The sequence below is a fragment of the Mytilus galloprovincialis genome, chromosome 9 (genome assembly GCF_965363235.1).
Source record: "Mytilus galloprovincialis chromosome 9, xbMytGall1.hap1.1, whole genome shotgun sequence".
Classification (NCBI taxonomy): domain Eukaryota; kingdom Metazoa; phylum Mollusca; class Bivalvia; order Mytilida; family Mytilidae; genus Mytilus; species Mytilus galloprovincialis.
Window position 1 is genome coordinate 19,466,539 of NC_134846.1, and position 24,351 is coordinate 19,490,889.

The following is a 24,351-nucleotide window of genomic DNA, read 5'->3' on the forward strand; positions in this document are numbered from 1 at the left end:
GTGTTCTGTGTCAGACAACTGCCCTACAGTGATATATAAATTATTTGTCCCAAATTGTTCACTTGATTAATTTATTCTCTAAAGTAAATATACATATTTTGTCCTTTATATAATTAATAGGACCATATGGATCACACTACTTTACCATGGCCTGATGAAAAGACCCTATGGGTTGTAAACATTTTTTCAATAATTTCTATATAAGAGCATCATTATTAAAAATTCATGGGCAACATACAAGTTTTGTAGATTGAGAACAAATGTATAACAACAGTGGACATGAGTCATTAGATAACTGAAAACCCATGGGATCCAACATAAATATCCCTGGCTGGATAATTTTCTGTATATCTATCAGCAATGCATTTACAATAAAACATCAGTTCAAAGACCAGTAGTTACACTCCAAATATCAATTAGCAAAACACATAAGCCAGATTCGATTTAAAATACAGCTTTCAGGATAGAAGACCACAGGGAGAATTTATTATCAGACCACAAAGCAGACATTTTGTGCAAATAAATTATTTGATCTGTTACTGTTGGACCTATAAATGAATTTAACTAATGGTCCAGCCTCACTAATATATAATGTGTAGAAACAACACGTATCATTATTCCATTTAATCTAACTTCGGCCTAAGACAAAACCCATTACTTTGTCTTTTATGCACTATAGGATATATTTAGCACCCTACCAAAATACACTGGAGAAGATAAAAAAAAATTGAGAACATGTTAAATTTAGAATAACATTTAGATTCCTATCAGTTCGATTCATTATATCCCACTACACCCCTCCCCCCCCCAAAAAAAACCCACAACACTTTTTTTTTAAATTGCAGTGCTTCAGATATAAATAATTATTTACTTATAATCAAGATTATTAAATTATATTAACTATTTCATGACAAAAATTTGTTATTGAAATAAATCCATAAATTTTAAGAAAAACAAGTAATTAAATTGTACTGTTATATTTTGATATAACTTTCTGCAGGTGTCAAATCAATACAGTACTATTTCTATAAAAGCTACTACTAATCCATTATCATATATTAATGTTCCATTTTCTCAATAAGTTGTTTTTATTGACATGGTCCTAATTTATTGTAAAGATCAAAGTCACTCTGATCAAATAGATTTCACACAGGTAAGTAATTAGACACACTTGATTGGCTGTGATGAGTACAGGGGCGGAGCTTGTGGTTTTGAGTGACATACAGTGTAATCACAGTTATAAAAAAAAAAGTGAATAGTTGTAAAGGAATATAGTTCACTGACTACAATTATTTAGTCTTCAGGACAAGCTATTCATCTCTTCACCTTAAAGCTTAAAAGAATTCAAATATACCATGATCATCACACACAGAGGCGAAAGGCACCTGAATATTTGAATACTTTGTTGGAGAAAAAAAGACTTAATTAAATCAATACTTGAGAGTTTTGTGATAAATATATACTGTGTATTTGGTATATGGATTTAATTTACCTTTCGATTGAATGATTAGCTGGCTGTCATAGTTAATGGATTACCACTTGTACTGTGTCTTTGGGATGTGTATTGCCAAGTCAATTTCTTAATATTTTTATGATCTAAGCGTTTAAAAATTACAGGTAAGAACGAAAGAAGAAAATTGTAAATGACGAAATTATAGCTTAAATTTCTTTCCTTGTCAATTTGACTAGACCAAATAGTTTTGTGCAATTTGAGTTGCTAATGACTTTTAAATTATTATATGATATCATAAATATAATTTATAAATCATTGTATTATTAAATAAGAATAATATTTGCATCTCACCTTGCACAGGTGGTTAAACCCAGACCTCGTAAAACTGTCAAAAAAAACACATTATCTCCCGGAGGACATGTTTCTCTGCCCTAAATGTATTTTACATGACATTGTCTGAAATATTCAAATAATTTGTAATCTCTTTGACTTACCTACAAAGAAGGCCTGCTTGGGATTTTGTAAACATATAAATGACCTATGTATGACCAAATGACACCAATGATGGTCAAAAACAAATAAACAAAATATTATTTTTATTTTATGATATAGTTTCATACAGCTTATTGATGTCAGAGAAGTTCTGTGATAACTATGTTGGTACATTTGAGACTTAACAAATGATACCAGCACTAGTATATCTGAGATCTTCTTCTTTTGTTACAGAAAACCATCAACGTACTGATGATGATGGTAACTTATGATTGTTTGACAGTGAATCACTGAATCAATGACTTATTTTTTTAAAATAACCAAATAGATTTCAACTAAAAAGATTTATTCAAGAGTGTGAGTTAATAAAAAAGAAGATTTTGAAAATCAAAAATCAAGACCATCGCATCCCCCCATGGAATCTTCTCATCAAAGAGTAACCATTAGGTCTAAAAATGGTTACATGCTACAAGTATTGAAAAACAGGCATGTTTTGATGATCTTTCTAGAACGATTAAGTTGAAAATCATAAGACCTTTCTGAAATGGAGATGGATAACAATTATAACTTATACTGTTCCTTGGAAAATAGAATTATTTCAAGCCATGTCTCTGCTTGGTACCACTTGCATGACTTTAAATGTCATAGAGAAAAATTGTTTCACTCTTCTACGACAAGCACCTACAATCAAAGATTTGTCTGTTTGTGTTGTTCTGTTGCTGTTTCATTGATGTATATATACATATCATAATTCTTTATTTATTCACACAAGGATTAATTGAGAAAGCAAAAAAGTATAGAGTCCTTTCCTATCATTAATGAGAGCTGTCCCTGTTTTTTATCTTTTGGGATTTCATTTTGTTTTCATATTTTCCTCCCATTTACATTCTATAAACAATTTGTTATAAGAATGTTAATTGTTCCAATATTCATTTATTGGTCTTTAATGAGCGAAGTTTTACCCTGGAACTTAAAATCATTGATAGAACTAAACATCCACTAAACACCTTAATCATATTACAGGACATATAATGGAAACCATTAATATAACTGACAACTTTTTCTGACAATCACTTTATTTATTTATTTGTTCAGTCATTAACAGATTTGTTATTGGACAGCTTCTGTGTTTTTATTATTTCTTCCAAGTATTAAATGATGATTGTTTTCACCATAAAAAAAATCTCCATGAGTAAATAAAAAAAAACCCAAAATCAAACTGGATGCTTATGTGAGGGAATGTTGGAGGGGTCCTCAGATCCCGAAATTCCATGCTTTAAAAAATGAAATCCTGAGGTCCTGAATTTAAAGAAATTAAAGTCCTGAGGTCCTGAATTTAAAGAAATTAAAGTCCTGACATCTCGAAATTTGAAAAAGAATTCCCGGATCCCAAAAGGGTACTGCCCCCCTATAATGTGTTTACCATCAATAAAAAAAACCAATACTTTGACAATTTCAATTTTCGCTACCAGTCAATAATCTTCAAAAGAATTCCAAGTTAAAGACATCAATTAAAGACAATTAGCACCCCCCTGATGTCACCCTCAAAAATGGTTTATTAGTTGTAAGGTGAAAATTACATCTTTTACGTATTACATAACACTCATAAAAGGACATATATTTCCCTTAGGGTGGGTAGCTATCAAAGACGTGTTAAAATGTAATAAAATTTGTAATTTCTCCAAACAAAGTTATTCAACAATTCTTAAATTTCTCATCCAAGTTGAAAAAAAATTAAATATAATTTTAATTCCAGATCGACGATTTCTTTAAATTTTATTTCAATAACAACACGAACTTGTTTATATCAGAAGGAATATCTGATCTCAGATTAATAACACCCGGGGCTGGGTTTAGGACACGACTTTTTCACCGAACTTTTCATAAGAGGTAGGAAGTACACATTTTATGTATGGCCTTAAGATATTTTTATGTTCAATCCTTAGTGAAAATCAATGCATGTAGTGTAGTATTAAATAATTCATTTAGGAAGAAGTTTATACATGTAGTTAATTCTCCCCTTCCTTACATGCCTTATTATCTGTTCCCAATATTTTTTTGGGGGAGATAATCATTTCAGAGTTTTCTTATTATTGACAATATAAAAGTAAGTTTCTACGATAGGGTGTATTTGAAATCCATTAGGTCAAAATCTTGGACGCATATAGTAAGGTCAATGTTAAAATATCCCATTCAACCACAGAATTTGCTCTATGGGTTTCATCCCCCTCCCAGTAACCATAATAAACTTGTCTTTTATAAGACATTATTTTCATACTGTAAATTTACACAGAGGTTCTGAATACAACTAATTAACACTTTTTACATATTCTCTCCCCCCTTTTATCGGTTATTTCTAAACATTGATTATAACATCTTATTCCTGAATTAATGGAATGCTAACATATAACAATATGTAAATTCTCAAGTAGGAGCATCTTTCATTCTTCAAACAAACCACAAAAAAGCTACACTAACTGTTTCCATGTGACACCAATATCTTGAAAAAATACCAACCTTGCATCATTAGTATAAACAACTTATCTTCAATAAAGTGCTATCACTTATTGTATTATAAAATCAAATTAAGCCAAGTAGGCACTATTGAGCTTAATCAAATACCTCCACGATTTAATTAAACAACTTATCTTTTATTTTCCAGAGGTAATGAAATTAAAATCCATTACCCATCAAAAGAATCCAATAAAAAATGTACCAGTTTTACTAACCTTCTCAAGTTTGAGAGAGGAGGAATGATTCAGTGAATACTAATTTGTGTGCATCAGTTGACATCATTAACCCTTTTTTCCATTTTTTTCAACAGTTACTTCCCTTGACAAAGTTGTACAAAGGTGCTTTCTTAGTACTCTCAAGAATGTGTGTTTATGGGACAAAAACCTTTGTTTTCCCTTCCCTTTTCAGTTTTTTTTTAGTATTTTTAGCTAAAGATTTCAATGTATACAATCGTCAAAAATTTTGAAATTTGGAGACCAAATTGGTCCAGAATACGGTAAATGGAAATAGTTTTTAAAAAGTTAACAATTTATTAAGCATAAGTTACTTATTTAACACTTTTTTTGGGGGGGGGGGAGGGGGAGGGGAAATAGGGTCGAAGACACTCATACAGACTTCTTAAAACTTCAAAAAAAAATAAGTGTGAAAAATGCCCCATGTTGTTTACAACACTGTTATGTTATTAACCTCAGGTTATAAGTTATACTGCAGTGTGAAACTGCAAGACATCATTTTGTGATAGCTGAACCTTTTAATTTGAATCCATTTCTCTTATTTTATAGAGGTGAACATTAAAGATAGTTTATAGTCAAGAAAGGACACAAAAGTCTTTTGATGAAACCCAAGTAATATAATAATTTTTCAATTGAATCTTTCATAAACATTTTCTTGGCGGACAGTAAATATGATGACCTCACGCTGCTTGTTAGATTTAAAATATTACATTTTTATTATCGTAAAATATAACATTGTAAGTGGACCTTTGTAGTAACCATCCGTCATCACAAACTTTCATTGTATGGGGACAGTATACCAAATTTAATCATAAACTATGATTATAATCCACTGTAGTCTACACCCCTCTGATTTATAGGAATCTATTTTATGAGTCTAAAAGTATTATTAATAATCTCTGTACTTTTTTGGTGTGGTTTTATGATGGTTTCATCTTAAAATAATGCTAACATTTAAGTGTAATTATGAATTTTGTGGATGGTTGTTTATCAATTATATTGTTTGCCTCAATTTTTTCTTTCGTCCCTCTGATGTTGTCCATCTCTCTATGACTTGTGGTTTTTTGGATACGCCTTTCTTATTTTCTCCTCTCAGGGCCATCTAAGGTCAAATTTTGATTCAGGGTAGTGGTATTTTTTGTTGTTGATTAAAGAATGATGTTTTCTGTTGAACCCTCTTGTACATAGTAGGGAAAATCATTAGAAGATGTAAGAAAAAGGAAAACTCATAATTACTCATTATTGACTTACATTAGTTTAGAAATGATTATAATCTGAAAATGCCATTAAAACAAAGTCATTTAGTAAGATCAATTGTAGATACAAAGAAAAAATCATTAAATATAAATTAACCAATCATGGAATACAAAATCTAATTTTCTCCCCTTTTTTGTTTTTTAATCATATATGGTCACTTTTTCTACAATAATTTATAGATCCGTCCTTTTGAAACAATTTTTGATTACAAATCAGTAAATTCTTCCTTAGAATCAAAGACAAATGATTTCTTCAGGGACCAATCATTTTCCAGGAAGTTACAGTGACAAAAAATGTTAAGGGAGGCAAAATACAATTACACGTATTACGTAAAGATCACAATAGGTGTGAAACAAACATATGGTCATTTTCCCTCACCAATTGTTCATTTCTTACTTATTAGCATACCAATATTTATTATTCATAGTGTACAAAGCCCACATGTCGAAACGTTAACAAGCCTTGGGCTTATTATATCTAGTATTAGTACATTATCTATTAGATCAGTAAATAAAGCAAACCATAAACTACAGAAATCCGTAATAAAACATTCATGGGATCACTGTAAATATATAGGAGTAAATACAACCGATAATATCATTCCGATTACAACCAAAAAGGATACTTCAACGTTACCAAAGTAAGTAAAGCGTGCTTTCAAAATCTTACAATCAAATTAGAGAAATAATTTCATGATAAAACGAGACCTTATTCAAACACATAATACTTGAGAGTTACCGTGATGAGAACAAGAAAATTACTCTAATTGCTTCCGCTGGTACAATGGACCGTTGACCATTCATAAATATTTACTTATTCTCTGAATAATGGAATTTATGAGATTAGGAACAATACACGGCTTGGGTTATCTGATGAGATAAGTACGTTTGTATTGTTTAGGGTCACTGTAAACGATATCGTACTTAAATGAGATAATGGCCACCTTATTTAGATAAAAACCAGGTACAAATACTTTGAACTCATAACCATGGTCGTTAGACGCAGGGGGCTATCTATATTACCGTCCAAAGACAAATAATACAACTCATGAAGGGATTATTGATACGGCAGGCGAGAAATATTTCTGTCTGTTAAAAATTGATAATGCCTGTCAATATATAGGAGATAAAAAATCACAGCCCGTCATTATCTCAAATTCGGAAATATTGTAAAAACAGTTAATTTTCAAATGATATTCAGACTCCTTTCTTGTACTGATAAAAGGATTATTATACTAAGCATTAATTATTTCTTAACTGCCATAAGTAGCTTAAATTGTCTACAGGGTTATGAAATTGACTTGGGAGTTAGGAAATTCATTTTATTAACATTGTGGCTTCAGATTTTTACTCTTAATCTAAATTTTAATTGTAAAAATTGTTTATTGTCATTTATCAACTTAAATTCTTAATCAGTTTCAATGGCAAAAGCTTACAGGAATTAAATGCAAATTAGGAAGTTTTCAACTACCAGTCTAAACCGATTTCAACAATGAATATACAGATCTTGGGTAAACCCAATTTTAATCTCTGATTTTTTTATTTTTTTTTACAGTACATCCAATTAAGAACTACATGGTATTATGATTATGATAACTTTTTACTTATTTTATATTTTTGTCATATATGTGTAGAAAGCAGAAACACATGTATATACTATTTTTTCTGTTTCAGGTCTGCTACACATACATGTACATGTAATACAAGATTCTCTACCTAAGAAAAAGTCAAATTAATTTTGCAATGGTAAGTATTCCGTATAAATCTAGAGAGCAGAAAGTAACTGTTACCTACAAGTTAATAAACTTTCTTTATAAATAAAAAGATGTGGTATGATTGGCAATGTCAGACCCTTCTACAGAAAAAAACAAAACAGAAATTAACAGCTTCAGGTTACCGTACAGCCTTCAACAATTAGCAAAGCCAATGCATGCATGTAAAATGAAAAAAAAACAATACATTGAACAGACCTTGTGATGGAGTTCGCTTCTGATCTCACTGAGAATTATCCTTTATTTAATGGACGAAATACTTACAAACTTTTTTCTTTTACATCTAGAGGAAGTTTTTATATTGCTTAATTGTGTTGTTGGGTTAATGTTCAATTTCATTTAGGTTTTTTCAAAGGCTTATCTTAAAGTTTTTAAACATTTATTTTTTTAAAGAAAAAAAGTTACATCTATGAGTTTAAAAAGCACTTTAACTAAACATATGTTTTTATCCACTTTTTCACATCATTAGGAAAAAAGAAAATAAAGCCAGACGTTTTCAATAGGGTCACTGTTATGATCCAGAAACCTGTTGAATTTTATTTTCACCCTAATTATTAGTTAACATTTAAAACATGGTAACCTCCCTGTGCTAATTATAGACTCATGTCTGGTACAAAATAATACCCTGCGATCGCCTCAATGACCATGATACATCTTAATCCTAAAATTATTACCGGTAATTGAGGGGTAGCTTGGTTTCCCTTAACATGGCAAATTATCGATCATTTGGTCTTTTCATTGTCCGCTCAATCGAGAATTTACGGATGTTCGTTATTATTTTTCAAAACAAGGGCAATAATGCAGATGCATTGAACTGATCGGATTATGATCACAGCTGTCAAGAAGTCAAAGGTCAATGAAACAAACATCAGAATTAAAGTTGTCCTTTTCAGGTCAATTTCATCTGTTGAAATCAGCAAAATCAATTAAACATTTTGTAATTTTGAACTACCTGTAGGCATTGTCTTCACTTCTACACCTCTCAGTGTTAAATATAAAACTGCTAAAAAAAACATACTATTGAGAATTAAATGCAATTCTTTTTAAAAAGTTTTGTGAGTTAAACATTAATTTTTTTAAAATTTCAAATCTATTTCTTTGAAACAACTATTTTTTTATATAAATAAGGACGTTAGTTTTTCTCGTTTGAATTGTTTTACATTAATTGTATCATCAGGGCCTTTTATAGCTGACTATGCGGTATGGGCTTTGCTCATTGTTGAAGGCCGTACGGTGACCTATAGTTGTTAATGTGTATGTGTTATTTTTGTCTCTTGTGGACAGTTGTCTCATTGGCAATCATACCACATCTTTTTTTATATGTATGTTAAATTTTCATGTTGATTGAAACTTCAAGCTACTAAATAAGGAGACTCAAGTACATGTATATCATTGCCAATGAGATATGTAGTTCCTTTTTATTTTTTAAATAAGTTTGGTTAAAATTTAAGTTATTTTTTGAAACTTTTATAACCTAAAATAAAGGTGAAATATCCGTATTAACCTTTCATTTTCTGAAATCATTTTTTTGGCGTAGACCAAAAGAAACTGAAGGGACTTTCCTTACTAGACAAAAGATCTGATATAATTCAATTTGGATATTTACAAAGTCTGGTGTATATTCCTATTTATTAACGAAAGCCAAACAACATGTCCCACAGAAGTCAAATTTATCTATTTGTGAACAAATAGTATACCATATATTATTTCCGAACACTCAAACATATATCAATTGTTTGATGATTGGGAAAATAAAGACTGCAAAGTATCGAACTCAAGTCAAAAACAAACAAGGTATAAATCGATTAAATTTGAAAACGACATCAATTTTAAATGACGAAAAAGATTTATGTGTGTTTTTCCCAGGTTACACATAACAGCGGATAATCGAAATACCAAAGTCTTTTGTTGGTAAAGTAAAGCCGAAAATTTGTTCTAAATGGACGCTATCAAAATATTTGGAAAAAGGCAATGTACATCGGTTACAGAATAAACACAGCGAAATCAACACCTCTTTGATATCAAGGTGAAACTGTACATATGTTTAAATGGACAAAAACTGGGATAAATAAACTAAAATATATTTTTCATTAAAGCTCATAATTGATTTCAAAGAAACTTTTCTTTTGTTGTTTTTACATTAAGGTAGAAATGTGTCAAAAGCTCTTAGAATGGTGGTGTAGACTTGGTCAACATTGAATGGGGTGGTAGACTTGGTCAATATTGGGGGAAAAATCAATACTAATAAATGGTCATTCACTATCAAAATATATGTCTGTCCCATATTTAAATCCTTAAATTATATATTTATCTCTAGAAAAATATTTATGGCTGGATTTTTTTTTATCTCTCCTTAATCAAAATTTTAGAAAAGTAATAATAGATGTATGTTTCACCTGAGGGTAATTAACTAGTGATAATTTGATAACAGGTAGAAATAAACAAATAAGGTCAAAGTATTTGATTTGAGCCTTGGGCTGTGATTGTATACATACTAAATCTAAATAACTTATGATTTTTATTTATAATTTTATTAGGTGATAATTACTGCGATAGTTTTGACAAGCGTTGAGTTCCTTATTGAGTTGTCTATTTCATTGTTTTTAAACGATATTATTTATAATTTCTATTGATAACTTAATTAGACATATCAGTTTAATTTCAAACTAATCATTTTGACAACTTTAGGACTTTTTTTCTCAATGAGTTGTCTCTTATAGCTTTCTCTGCTGTGTATGCCAGGGACTTAAATAAATGAGTTGTCACTCTCATGATCTTGGGGACTATTTTATATGTAAGTTCAAGATTTTTTTCTGGGGACTATTTTATATGTTATAGCTCTAGATTTTTTAACAAATATTTGACAGACACAAGGAGTCAAGTGTTTAGACCAAAAGTGAGTTCAGATTTTTCACTATATCATATTCCGATCCCAATTTTCAAACTTTAAAAAATTATTATTAAAGCCAACATTTACTTAATTAGAAAAATATTAAGACTTTAGTCTGATGAAACCTTGCAAGTTTTATCTCTTAAAGTTCAGCGTATAATCTTGTGTATATATATACCATGTATAGAAATAACGTAGTGATAACAAATTCACAAACAAAAAAAAACGTCTGATAAACTGTCAGAAGTATTGAACTCTGTATTTAATATGAGAGGGTAAAATAGATGAATAGCAAAATGTAAATACAGGTAAACCGATTCGACTGCCGAGACGACTATAACACCGTTGGTGACCTTTCAACCGTATCATGTAAAGGTATACAGAAGACAGATCGTTTTCTCTGATACCTGGCCGTTAATACCGAGAGTGTTACACATAACATTGTAATCTCCGCCACATGGACTAAGTTAAACTTTTATAAAATCGTATGGATTAAAACACTTATCCTTGGGATTAAAACTTTTTCAACATTATGGGAAATTAGTGAAATATTTTTTTGTAGGAATAAATAAATTTGAATGAACAGGTAAGGTCTAATTGAATTTTGACAGGTAAATTCGTTTGAATACAGGTGGAATTTCATTGTTCTGATGTCTTTTTGCACCTTTACGTTAAAATTTAAGGTGTCTCTGATCATCGGATAGCGTATGTTAAATGGACTTGATCTATCAATTTGGAGACTTGAGCCTTTTGTCAACTAATATCTAAAACAATGAGTTGTAAATGGATATGTGACTAATTTTACTTATATCTTGGTGGTCTAAGAAAAGGATACGTACATTTCATTCAACAGGTTGGTGAACGAAATATTTAAAGAATTTCCGTGTTTTTTTTGTCTGGATCGCTTAAAATATTACGACAGGAATGATCCTGATGATAAATATGTAATTTAATGAGAGAAATATTCTTAATTCTTACCGTTTTAAACAGGTAAATTTGTTTTTAAACAAAATTTCTTAGAGGAAATCTGCAATAAGTTTTTATTTTTCATTTTCTGTCATACAGGAATATAATTTAGTAATCGTTGATGCTAAATTTATAACCAAACATGTATAAATAACATCAATGTACAAACATTTTGCATAATTTTAAATTCATAGTTAAAAAAATAAACATTTCCTTGTGCGAACTCCTTGTCCCTAATTTTTAAGAATCACAAAGGGAAATAATTCAAGACTGCAGCCATTGAAGTAATTGTCTGGTTTCCCAATTTTGTGTCTAAATATTTTTGAAGGCTTTAAATACTGATGAATCTACTCAAATCTTAATATCTTTTTAATTTAAATTTTACATAAAACCGTTCAGAAAATGACTGTCAGAAAGACTTTAATAGAAACGTCAACCGCATTAAGTAAAATCATCGTCAAAATTGATAGAATAAAATGATCACGACAGATTTCATTCAAATAATGAATTTCATTGTGCGTTTTTTGTAAGGCATATTTATAAATTTATTACTTCCCAGCGTGAAAATAATGAGACCACATATTCTTTATAATAGCAGCGCACATTATATCATAAAGCAGCCTTGCTCACTGGCCATAAACATTCAGAAAATAATCACAGCTTGGTTAGGTTTGAATTACGCCATTAAAATATCATACCAAAATACCAACAATCAATTTTTCTTTTTCATTCTCGTCCACAATTGAATGGAAGAAAATGCTAACAAATTGTGGAATTTTACGGTGGAAACAATTTTAAGAAAATAAGTTGTACAAATATGAAGAAAATTGTTTAATTTGGCCCATTTAGAAAAAGTCGGCTTTTGCTTTGTATCCCTTGCAAATCAATTGAGTTTATTTGTGTAAGATATTGTAAGGTCTAAATTCACATCCATATAGAAACCACAAGGCATGCAATATGTTATTTAAAACATGGATCTGTTAAAATTCAATAAAGTTAACTTTACTAAAAATTACAAATTAATGTGTTTAAATTCTTTCTTTGAAGATTAAAGATACTACTAACCAATTCAGTATAATGGTTGACTTCATCGCTTAATTTCCACATTTACATACATTATAAATATTTTGTGTATTATATTAATTTCATTTCGTAAGATTTACATAGTCTAGTCCTCTCTCTTTGGTATTTTCTTCACTTTATAATCAAATTTTAATGTGAAATTTACTTAGTTAAACTTATACTGGCCATATAAAATTTCCAAGTCATGTTAAAGAAACAATATTTTCAAACAAGTCTTAACCCTGATGTGATGACATTTGAGATCCTATATAAATTAAAAAAAATATTGTCTCATATTCTTTTGTTCCTGTTTTTTATTTGTTCCCTTTGTTTAGTTTCCATTTCATAAAGAATTCAAGGAAGGATCTTTTTTTTTTCATAACATTACATTTTTGGTGGCAGTTCTCGCAAAAAATAATAATCTGAAAAGTGACACTCAAGGGAACTCAATCATATTAACATTCACAAATTTTATTTTCAAATTTTTATCTTTTCATCTATATGAATGAAAAAGAAACGATTGATCAATTGCATAATATGGAATGCTAAGGGAAAATAGTAATTGGACAAAGTAATGTACCTTTCGGGTAATTATGATTCAGGATCATCTCCAATTAAAACTACTATATGTAATTCACAGTTCAGTATTTTAAAAGTACAGAATTCAATTTCCAAATAATAAAATAATTCTCTCAATCCCAATCATCTATATTTTCAGTTAAAAAATTATTTCAGTCTCATTAAAACTCTTTATAACTTTGTCTGAAAATGAAAGACCTTTTGTAACCAAATTTCTACCAAGACATTTTAACTAGATACAAAACACTATGTCAACCAAAAAATTATGAAAATTCAATTATCGTTGACAATATCTTTTCACACAATAATATAATTCAATGAAAAAATTCAATTACATGTACAATAATTTGGTAATTATGACAATTTTCAAAATCATAATTTCAACACTTATCGCCAATTCTCAAAACTAACAAGGTACACAATCAGTTTTTCAATTATTATACGATTTCTATAGTTTCTTAATTAAATTTGCAGACAACAATTAAACTCAAACTGAAATTTGATCCAGGGGTTTTTAATTGACCACAAAAATGTCCCCAATTGTTAGATTCACCTGCTTGAAAGATAATCACGCAAGGATAAACAAAACCCATAGGTATATAATATATCGTATAATCATCATTTTTAAAAAACAAGGAAAGAGTAGGTGCATTCCCCCTTCAGCGACCATGTACCAAATCACCTTTTTTTGCTGCTGCTGAAGTTATAAGCCAATATTTCAGTTTCATTTACTGATTGTAAAAATTTTAATGTTAAAATTCTCCAATTCAAATATATTTTGGGTAATTTAATACCAACAACATAAGAAAAGATTGGGAAGGTTCAAATCAATTTTTCGCATAGATAAAATGTTTAGCAGTTTTTGGAACCACATAGATTTTTTTTTTAACAATTCTATCCTATGTGAAATGGCCTATGAAATAATTTCATTTATGAAAGTCGTTACACTGGACGCAGCTTTTTTTAATCCAATTTCTGCCCTCAGCTGGGTTTCCTTGGAAATAGGATATCTTTTTGACATAAACATTAATCATGTTAATTTCATGGGATTCGTTTTCCTATTACATTTGTATTACAAAAAAAAAAATCAATCTTCCTTTTAATTTTATTACAAAGCTGACCTACATATAAATTATTGTTTATTTACCATTTTAAGCATACACTTTTGTCAAGTTTTTCGTGTTACAAGAAAGTATTTTATAATACTATTTTAATGTTATATTGCGCTAATTAACAAAAGTCGAGCATTATAATATTTAAAGGAACACAAAAAATTTGTAGTAAAATCCCCAGTATCCAAGACTTAGTTTGCACCTTTTTTTTGAAGATTGAAATATTAATCCGGTCAAACATTTGCAAGAACAATGCTTAACATACGTTTTCTGTATGCTGTAAGACTCAACAGAAGAAAAAAAACCTTACTATTTGGATAAGATTACACATGATCATATCAAATTTTGTTAAATTTGTTGCAGTGATTAAAATATGTCTTCTTAGTTGTAAATTCTTGCATGTTGAGATTTTAAAAATGATTTTAAGAAGGAGATTCAAGTTTCAAAGCAGATGGCCAGCCCTTTTGTTATACATTCACAACGACATGCTTCAATATCTTGCTAATAATTAGTCCATAAGAATGATCACAGGCCAAACACATTTGGTAAAACCTGCATGTTTCAAAACTCAAAAGTATTGCATGTAAAAAAGGTATAAATCTTAATAATGTGCTCACAGTATAAATTAAATTTGATATAAACCACAAAAAACAGTCAAATATCATTTAAATATTATTCATATAGTGATGGTTGAGGGGGTAAAAAAGGGGGGTAAATTGATTACATTGTATGCCTTTACAAGCGAGGACTAGAAAAAAACTATAACTATTAAATTTTGATGCATTTAGATATCCATTTCATGTGAGCTAAACAGAATGCTATCTCAGAAATTAATCTATTTTAAAATTAATTGAGATGTCCTAAAAATTCATATTCATTTCCATAACAGAAATATTATGGACCATAACTATGTTATCAAAACCCATAAATTGCACGATTCTGAATTTTAAATTAATGAAATCAAACCCAAACAAGCAGAAAATTATTCATACGTTTCTTTCAATATCAGTTTGATAGGTGAACACAAATCTTCACATAGCCTACTTAAAAACATCCCTCATCAAAATTCAAAAGAAAACACGACATAACAACCTTAATCCTTTCATAATTTCGTCTTCGACATGTCACCGATCGTGTCAAATCTTTTATCCACATCTTTTTTTATATATATATACCAGTGATGATCGGCTCACCAAGTATCTCTCAACCTCATAGCTATACATTCAAGTATGTGATTAGCGTAAAGAGGAGAATATACTTTTGTTGAGACTTCGTCTGATAACTGTTACTGAAATGTGTCGATAACTGGCTAATTTGGTACCTCAGGCTTTTTTTTCTCTACTTGTGCTTTTTGTTGATTATTTTTTAACAAGGACTGAAGAAAGTCATACCACACAACTCAATATGAATAAAATGCGATGTGGGATATTGCTCAGGAGACAGCAACAAAACTATATAATGAGCAGCATACCATCTTCAACAATAATGTGCTTTACATCTTATTTTTCACATAACTGATAAATCTGTAAAGACCAAAACCTTTCAAGTTTAAATACTTATACTAAATTCACAGCAAAAGGCAACTTTCATCAAATAAAAATTTAAAAATTATCTAAAAATATTGTTTTGATTTCAGGGGCTTGTTTATAGTATCAGTAATATACAAATATGTAGATTTCAGGATTACCTCTACAATTCTTTACCTTTAACTATAACTTTATGCAGACATATAACTGTCGTACCGTCGTGATCAATCATACACTTGCATAACATGCTCTTATAATATGTCATATTTCTTATTCAAATTTTAAAAGACAAAATTTCATGACAAGTTGTATTTTTGTTCTTTTGCAGACAAAAGCGATCAAGATGGTTTAGTCAGAATTTCGAAGTTTTGATATGGAGGACATTGCGTCACAAAAATTACCCAGAATGCCTCAACCATGACCAGCAGCATGACGTTACATTTCTTATTCTATCTAGGGATTATTATACCAGCTATCATAACATTAGTCCTATTTGTGATATTTCTATTCTTTCTGCGTAAAAACAGAATCCGCAAAGAGATTATGACTAAAAAACATGACCCTCATCGCAAATTTGCGAAAAAGAGGGAAAAAGATGATTCCAAGAGTGCCAAATTAATAGAAAGTGAAAAATACTGGAATTCGACTCAGTCATGTCATTCGGGAGATTATGCAGAACACAATGAGGCATTTGATGCCAGTCCTGATTTACCAGGAAATGACAATAAGCCAATGTATAACACATTCCATGATAGTGGTATGTCTGATCTTAGTGAAACTCAATACAAGTTTGAATGTGATCGGCCAATCTCTCAAGCATCAACTGATTCGGAAGATTCAGGATTTCGTAGTTCTCGGTCAGGACAATATATTCACAGTGCACAAAACAGCACAGGAAATGACAAAGATACTCCAGTATTCAAACCCATCTGCAGTGAGAGAGAACGTGCAAATGCTTCTCACAATGACTGTGAACAAATAAAACGCATCCAATCTAGTCGCCACTCATATCCTATTCAAAAGAAGAAATCGTCTCATACACGTCACCATGGCAACAGCAGACACAATCAAAGAGATATAGACTTAAACGAAATAGAAACGGATCTAAAATTAGTGCCAATTTCTACAATTACCCAGAATTCTTATCATATGCCAATGCACCATCTACCGCCACCACCGATGCGTCATTCCAGTGATACTACAGTTCCTGTTTCGTTCTCATCGCAACATCAATATGGACCTGTACAAATGACACCATTATTGACTAGCATATCAAAATGTTCTTATATGTCAACAACTCCCACCCACGGATTACAGTCACCCCCAAATCCACACAAACAAACTGTTACCACGGCAATGGTACACAACAGACCTAATATTGACATACGGCACAATGCTATGTCATTTTCAGTTGTGTAGCAATGGATCTTTTGTCAACATTTTTCGTTCCGTGTTCTGTTCTGATTGAGATTGTAGATATGTAAATTTAGCATGTCAAACATGAATATTTAAATTTCTACATAGTGCATGGTGTATGTATATTGTATAAGTTAATGAAAAGTTATTTTTTTATGTTTTCAAAAAACATAACTGCATTTGGATTGAGAATACTATAGTGCCAGGTATATAATGTGTGTGCGTGTTTGAGCAAGTGTTTTTAGATATTTATGCATTGATAATTGCATGTGAAAGTAAACGAAAACATTCCAATTAGTCATTTTCATCACATAAATTGAGATAGTAAAACGAGAAAATATTTTTTATATTTTAACATTTCACATTACAGTAATTTTGAGGATGGATTATGTTTATAGGAAAAAATAACCTGAAGCAAAAATCTGCTCTGAAATAGATATTTTCTCAAAGGATATTTTTCGCGTGATACAAATATTTATATTAAACCAGTAAATAGTAAAAGTGCTAAAGTATTGTTGAAAGTATTTGATGATGAAACTAATCATAGTGGATTTTCCCTGGATATAATTATTTCGCAACTTTTTTAAACCGAGCTCAAGGATATTGCAATACAAACATTTGTCAAACAAAAAGTGTCTGTCAAGAATAAGGTGAATGTAGAATCTGAGCAAACTATAGTTTTCCTTTGGTCTCTATGATATTTATGTAGTAAATAGTAACTATTTCCTTTAATTCAAAGGACAAACAAATTTAAAGACTGTCAGGAACAGACAACTCTTGTTAGAACAATTTTTTTATTGGGCTTTCATTGAAATATTATATTGTATGATCTGTTTATTACAAAATAAGGATTTTTGAAATCCTGACTTATATGATCAATTTGTCAATACAATTTTAAAATATTGAAATATTTATCTTTTATTTCTGCCTTAATTTCAATGATATAATGTGGTGCATGAAAGGCAGAGAAATATTGTTAATGATCTTGCTGCAGAAGCAAAGAAAACATAAAAAACCTCTTCAAGAGAAAGCACACTGCTGTCACATGTTAGTAATAATGTCCTTGGCTAGTGCTGTCTCTTCATGTTCTTGTCTATCATGAGATGCCAATTTGCAAGGGTGAACCATAATATTGATATAGAAAGATGTGGTATGAGTGCAAATGAGACAACCCTCCATAAGTTTAGAAGTGAAATAATGTACAATAAACTTTGAGGTTATTGTTTTCCATCTCATCCCCCTTTTTTTTAAATTTTGTATTTACATTGTGTCATAGATCAAATTTATCCATTGTCATATATCGAACTTATTCGTTCAGTGTACGTTCACTTGTTTTTGCCAAGTCTTTTGATTGAGCTAAGCCATTTCAATTGATATGATGTTACACTATTGTTTCAGGTTAGGGTGAAGGTTGGCCACTATGTTCAGTGGTTGTCGTTTATTGATGCGCATCAGAAGTGTTTCTCATTTCGTGTTTTTAATATAGATAAGACTGTTGGTTTTCCTGTTTGATCAGTTTTACACCTAATTTTTGGAACTCTTTTATAGCTAGCTAATTTCTGTGTGAGTTGAGGCTTTGTGTTGAAGTCAGTTCTTTGATCTATAATGGTTTACTTATACAAAGTGTGTCTTGTATGGAGAGTTGTCTCATAATTGCACTCACTCAGTATAGCATACTCTCTGTATATGAAGCTTTGTTATTTAGATCAAGATTAACAACTCTCTGATTAATAGTTCCTGAGAAAATTGTGACCAAAACTTGGGACAGACAGTCTGTTTGAAACATGGACAGAAGTAAACCAGTATAACCTCTGCATTTTAAATTTAAACCCTGATATTTTTTCAGAATATGTCATGAAAAATTAAAATAGAACTAAACCACCAGTTTTCATAAGAAATTTGGTAAACACATGAATGATTCACCCTGCAAATATATTCCAATTCACTGAACAAAATCCATCACTCCATCATGGCGGATACAAAATCTACAAATCCCTGAGGTACTAAAAACTTTATGTTACCCACAATTCCTATTAGAAATTTGATTGATGAATTCTGCATCAGAATATGGATCATCTTGTCTGGTGACAAATATTTTGTATTTTAAGGACGAGAACCAAAGAATTACTAACATATGACATATACAATCAATTTCCCATCCTCCAAGCAGACAAAATATTTCATCATCGAAAAAAAAACTAAGCAGATTGATACAGTTGGGTGCCTTCAATATAGACTCGATTTCCCTCAGGATTATAGTAAATCACAAGTCTTAAGTACAGATAAAAAGATGCATATCTAGACTACAGCAAATATCTTCCAATTTCCTTTTATGTCCTACACAACCTGATACGTATGAAATATTGCGTGGAAATAAACAAATGGTTTTCTGGGAGAAGCAAAAAAGTTTCTTATCTAAAAATTTGGATCTGAAATACTGCACATCTGAGGAATCACCAGCTTTAGCTTTAACGCATAATATCTTTATATGCACGAAAAACTAACATATTTTGAAAACATTATTTCCTACTGAAAGGATGTCTTACAGCTGGCTTTCAAAGTTAAAAAATTTGAAAAATATATTACAATGTATAAGTGTGAACAGGTCATGAATTAGATTTAAAATGTTCTATCTCAATTTATGGCTTTATTATACCTTCTTGGTTTTTGTACTATCCAATGTTTTATATCATTGGCTTTCCAAATTAAAGGCTTCTTGGGTACAGGATGATTGTTTCTCCATGAACATGTGTTGTGCATACGGAAATCATTTCGAAGTTTTGTTTAAACTTTAAATATTTCAAAATTGACAAAAAATTATCTTAAAATTGTCCAATTATTGAATGTTTATCTGAAAAAGGTTTATCAAATGAACTTTCTTCAATTTCTGAAAATTTTACACGAGATAAAAGCTAAATTATAAAATCAACTAATGCAGTGTTTTGAAAATTTTGTGAAAAAGCTTTTAAGCATTCCTCATTGTTATGTCACAATTATAAAAAATATTTTACTGAAAAGGCAGCATTTTAGTTATTTTGCAAATTAATTTGTCGCTTCTCTAAATGACATAAACACTTTACATACTTCTTGACATTCAAATATTTTTTGTATTCATATAAATCAATTTTTCTTAATTTAACTGTCATAGCAAATTAGCAATTCGAACTAAAGATTTGTCAATTGTTATCTGTTTTTTCCCCCAATAAAATGTATTACAGTGCTAAATATGATCAACTTTATTGAAAAATGAATAACACCAACCGTTTATAAACTATGCATTTCAGCGAACATTAAGTTCAAACCACTGGTTTTAGACACAAAACGGAAACAACAAGGATAGAGTATTGTGGTAGCTTATCAAAACAAGTTAACATTACATTTCATGAAGGACGATTAATAAAAATTTAATCAATGAAATATGACATTGTATGACAATAAGCTCTGTTACCATATGCTGAGTGCAATTCAAAACTGAAAAATTATGTCCCAGTACAAACTGACATGAAATATATATCGCATGTATAATTGTATGAAACATTATCCAGGGCTTTTGTCATAAGCACATTTTTTTCAATATTTTGCATCATTCCAGAACCACAATGGAGTATCTACTGTCTTATTATTGCACAATCCTTTAAAAAAGGTAGCATATGAATTAGTGCATCAATAATCTGGTATATTAACTGCTAGCATACACAAAAGTCTCACATTTGTAACTGAATGATAAACTTTCCGATTTTTTTCCTATTGTTGCAGATCAGGCTATAACCAATTTAAAGCTTACATGTGGTAGCCACTAAAAGCTCCTCATTTGATTCAAGATGGCAGACAGAACTACAAAACCTTTTTACTATGGAGATTTTTCTCCTGAGTCATTTGATTAGTTTTTCAGTGTGATTTCAAATGACGAATGATGCATCCATATCAGCCTGGCTCCTTATTCTCCATGTTTGTTTGCTACCTTTATTTGTCTCTTCCTTATAGAATTATGCAATTTGAAAATCAGTAAACTACTGTCACAATAATTTCAGCAACATACGTAAAATTAACCCTTTTTTGTTGAAAGAAAGGAGGTCAACAGGAAGAAAAACAGAACGACATATTTGTATATTGTTAGCCCCTGTTTAGAAAAAAAGTGCAGATCTGACATTATAATCTTTTAGACTTATTAACCATACATTTAATAGTACAGCAACATGTCCGCATTTTAAATGACAGAACCATCAAATACTTCTTGATTCAGGCCATATTAGCAGCCAACCTTCTTACTCACGACTTCAAAATTTCAGATGGCATATTTACTTCAATGAACATATAAATCTTTTCATTAATTTGTAATTTATGAAAAAGTCATAATATTCAACATCAAAGAATTACCGAATGGGAAAATAAAATGCTATAAAATTAAAATGCAATAATCTTAACCGTTCTGTACCATTGGCAATAGTTGATTTTTTCAATTTTTATGATGTGTTTATTGTGCTAATTTCATATTTCCATGTATTTTTTTCATAAAGAGGGACAAAGGAGGGTTTTAATAATTTTGAAGCCCATTAAACACTAAAAAAATAATCACCAACCCAATATATCAGTGGTTGAAAAATAAATATTGACAATAAAAACTGAATATGTTTGTTCAACGATTTAATAGGTCTATTCTGCTGTTTGTTGTACAAACTAAGAATCCTTTTAAAACGTGAATTGCGTCAGGCTAAATATTTATACTAACTTGCTCACAAAAGATGGAAGTTTTTCACACAGGTGTCATAAGACTTAATGAAAATTTAATGTGAATTTCTTAAAAAAAAAGATTATAGACAGATACCATTCAGGGATTAAAAAAAAATCTAGGTCTCTCAGGTGCATGATTTTTTTTAATATTTATATGTTAAGTTCTCTTTTTATAATTATAACCTTAAGATTGATCCTACTTATCAATGAACTCAATCGGTCCATATATACCAATTTGGACCTGTACTGGTGAAACTATGACAATTCTGTACTACAAGGTCATGAATATAAACACAGACAAAATTTTGAAGTTTGATGAAACATTTTGAAATCATTTTAATCATAAGTTATTTTAATTTTCATTTAGAAAAATTGGTTTTACATGTCTTTTGCTGTCCAAAAAAATCAAAACATCATCCACAAATAAATATGAAACATAGAAGAAGAGAAACCAGCCGAAAATTTGTAAAACACTGAGTTCTTTCCCTTTGTTTCTACTCCACAACTACAATGTATATGACCTTTAGTTTCGTTTCTTTTTAGGTAACACAACAACTTTTGTTTTGGGTGGTATAGTAGCCAGTCAGTTGTAAAATTGGATGTAACATTTTTTATTTTACTCCATCCAGTTTCGCATTATGGATTTAATATTTTTCAATATTTTGATACCCATTTTTAATAGAGTTGATATTCCTTTTCTTCTATACCTTTATTTTCACCAGAAAAATACTAACCACTTATGCCCCCTATCTTCTTTCTCAACCTTTTATTTTCAGTTGATATTCCTTTTCTTCTATACCTTTATTTTCACCAGAAAAATACTAACCACTTATGCCCCCTATCTTCTTTCTCAACCTTTTATTTTCACAAGAAAATCTCAACCTCTTAAGTGAACCTATTTTCGTTTTCCTTCAAGAAAAAACTTGTTAAAAAACTGCCAAAACATTTCCTTCCTTAAATCCTATAAAATTATTTCGTAACATGCCGTCTTAATACTTAACACAGTTCTGCATGATATAGTGCAGAAATATTAATAAGTATGCATAGCACATGTAACATTACATATCATTCATCATTAAAATGAAGATCAAAAGACTTATATTCCAATAATTCATAAATGTATTTAATATATCTATACATCGGAAGAAATGTCTTCAAAGCATGTACCTAATCTGTTAAAATACATATTTGAATACACATTTCCATAATTCCCATATTAAATGCATGCATGATTATTATAGATGCATTTACTTTGTTTTTACTCTATAAGTTTGAATATTTCTCACAAGTGTAACGGACCCTTCAGCCAAAAAAAGTATACATTTTGTCCATCAACTAGTTTCATAAAGTTGGACTCCATTTTACCTTATGGCACAACTTTTTTTGGTTGAAAATACTGAATAATTGGAAAAAACAGAAAAGAAGGGATTTCTTTAACAAATTAAGGCAAAGATTTTACACCTCTGATCAGAGATTCATTGGCATGTAGATGGAGATTCCTGTCCCAGGTTAGGGTAGAGTTGGGATCCTGGTAACATGTTTAAACCAAACACATTCTGTATGTATATGCCTGTCCCAAGTGAGGAGCCTATAATTCAGTGGTTGTCCTTAGTTCATGTGTTACATATTTGTTTTTGTTTTTTCATTTTTTTTGTACATACATTAGGCTGTTAGTTTTCTCCTTTGAATTGTTTTACATTTGTCATTTCAGGGTCTTTTATTATTAAGTTAGACTATATGTGGTATGGGCTTTGCTCATTGTTTAAGGCCATAAGGTGACCTATAGTTGCTAATTTCTGTGTCATTTGGTCTCTTGTGGAAAGTTGTCTCATTGGCAATCGTACCACATCTTCTTTTTTATAGCTATGGTTCTGAGTGTAAAATAAATTTATATTTGAACAAGTGTTAAGAACACATATGTTATATTTAGATTTGATTTACAATAATATATATACAAACAACTTTTTACAACATCATAATATCCATGAAAGATCAATAAATGTACAATGTAAAAGACATTTTTTTCTTACCAAAATGAACCTAAACATGTTTTCCTTATTGACAGCTGTTAAAACATGTAAACATATGTTATAGGTTTGCATATGCATGACCTGTAGGAATTGCATTCTTGTCTTTTGGACTTTGTGAATAGCTGTTCCCTTGGTAATCATATTCAAATAAGTAGATTAGGTTTGAATGCCAATGAGACTGAGCAACGAGTCATCATTGGACCTTCAACACTGAGCACAAATCATATGGTATAGAAAGCTATGATATGCCCCACTTTGATAACAAAACTAATAAGAAAATAATTGAAAAAATCTATTTTGAGTGGTCAAGTCATTGTAA

At 30.1% G+C, this 24,351-nt stretch overlaps 2 protein-coding genes across 5 annotated transcripts in view; one reads left to right on the top strand and one right to left on the bottom strand.

Annotated features, from left to right (window-relative positions):
* The window catches only part of LOC143044569 (U3 small nucleolar RNA-associated protein 6 homolog), a 148,229-nt gene that overhangs the window by 60,112 nt on the left and 63,766 nt on the right, over positions 1-24,351 (bottom strand). The gene's annotated exons all lie outside the window — the stretch shown is intronic.
* Positions 1,259-18,179, top strand: LOC143044573 (uncharacterized). 4 transcript variants are annotated; one of them, XM_076216633.1, is made up of 3 exons: positions 1,259-1,617; positions 7,623-7,694; positions 16,184-18,179. In XM_076216633.1, exon 3 carries the CDS (start codon positions 16,273-16,275, stop codon positions 17,272-17,274), a length of 1,002 nt encoding a protein of 333 aa, XP_076072748.1. In that variant the 5' UTR covers positions 1,259-1,617; positions 7,623-7,694; positions 16,184-16,272; the 3' UTR covers positions 17,275-18,179. The 4 variants fall into 4 exon arrangements, with proteins under 4 accessions (XP_076072748.1, XP_076072749.1, XP_076072750.1 ...); XM_076216634.1 differs by lacking the exon at positions 1,259-1,617 and adding an exon at positions 6,566-6,589; XM_076216635.1 differs by lacking the exons at positions 1,259-1,617; positions 7,623-7,694 and adding an exon at positions 10,976-11,196.

Coding starts and splice junctions, on each gene's coding strand:
- LOC143044573 (XM_076216633.1), top strand. CDS start 16,273: ATGACCAGCAGCATGACGTTACATTTCTTATTCTATCTAGGGATTATT.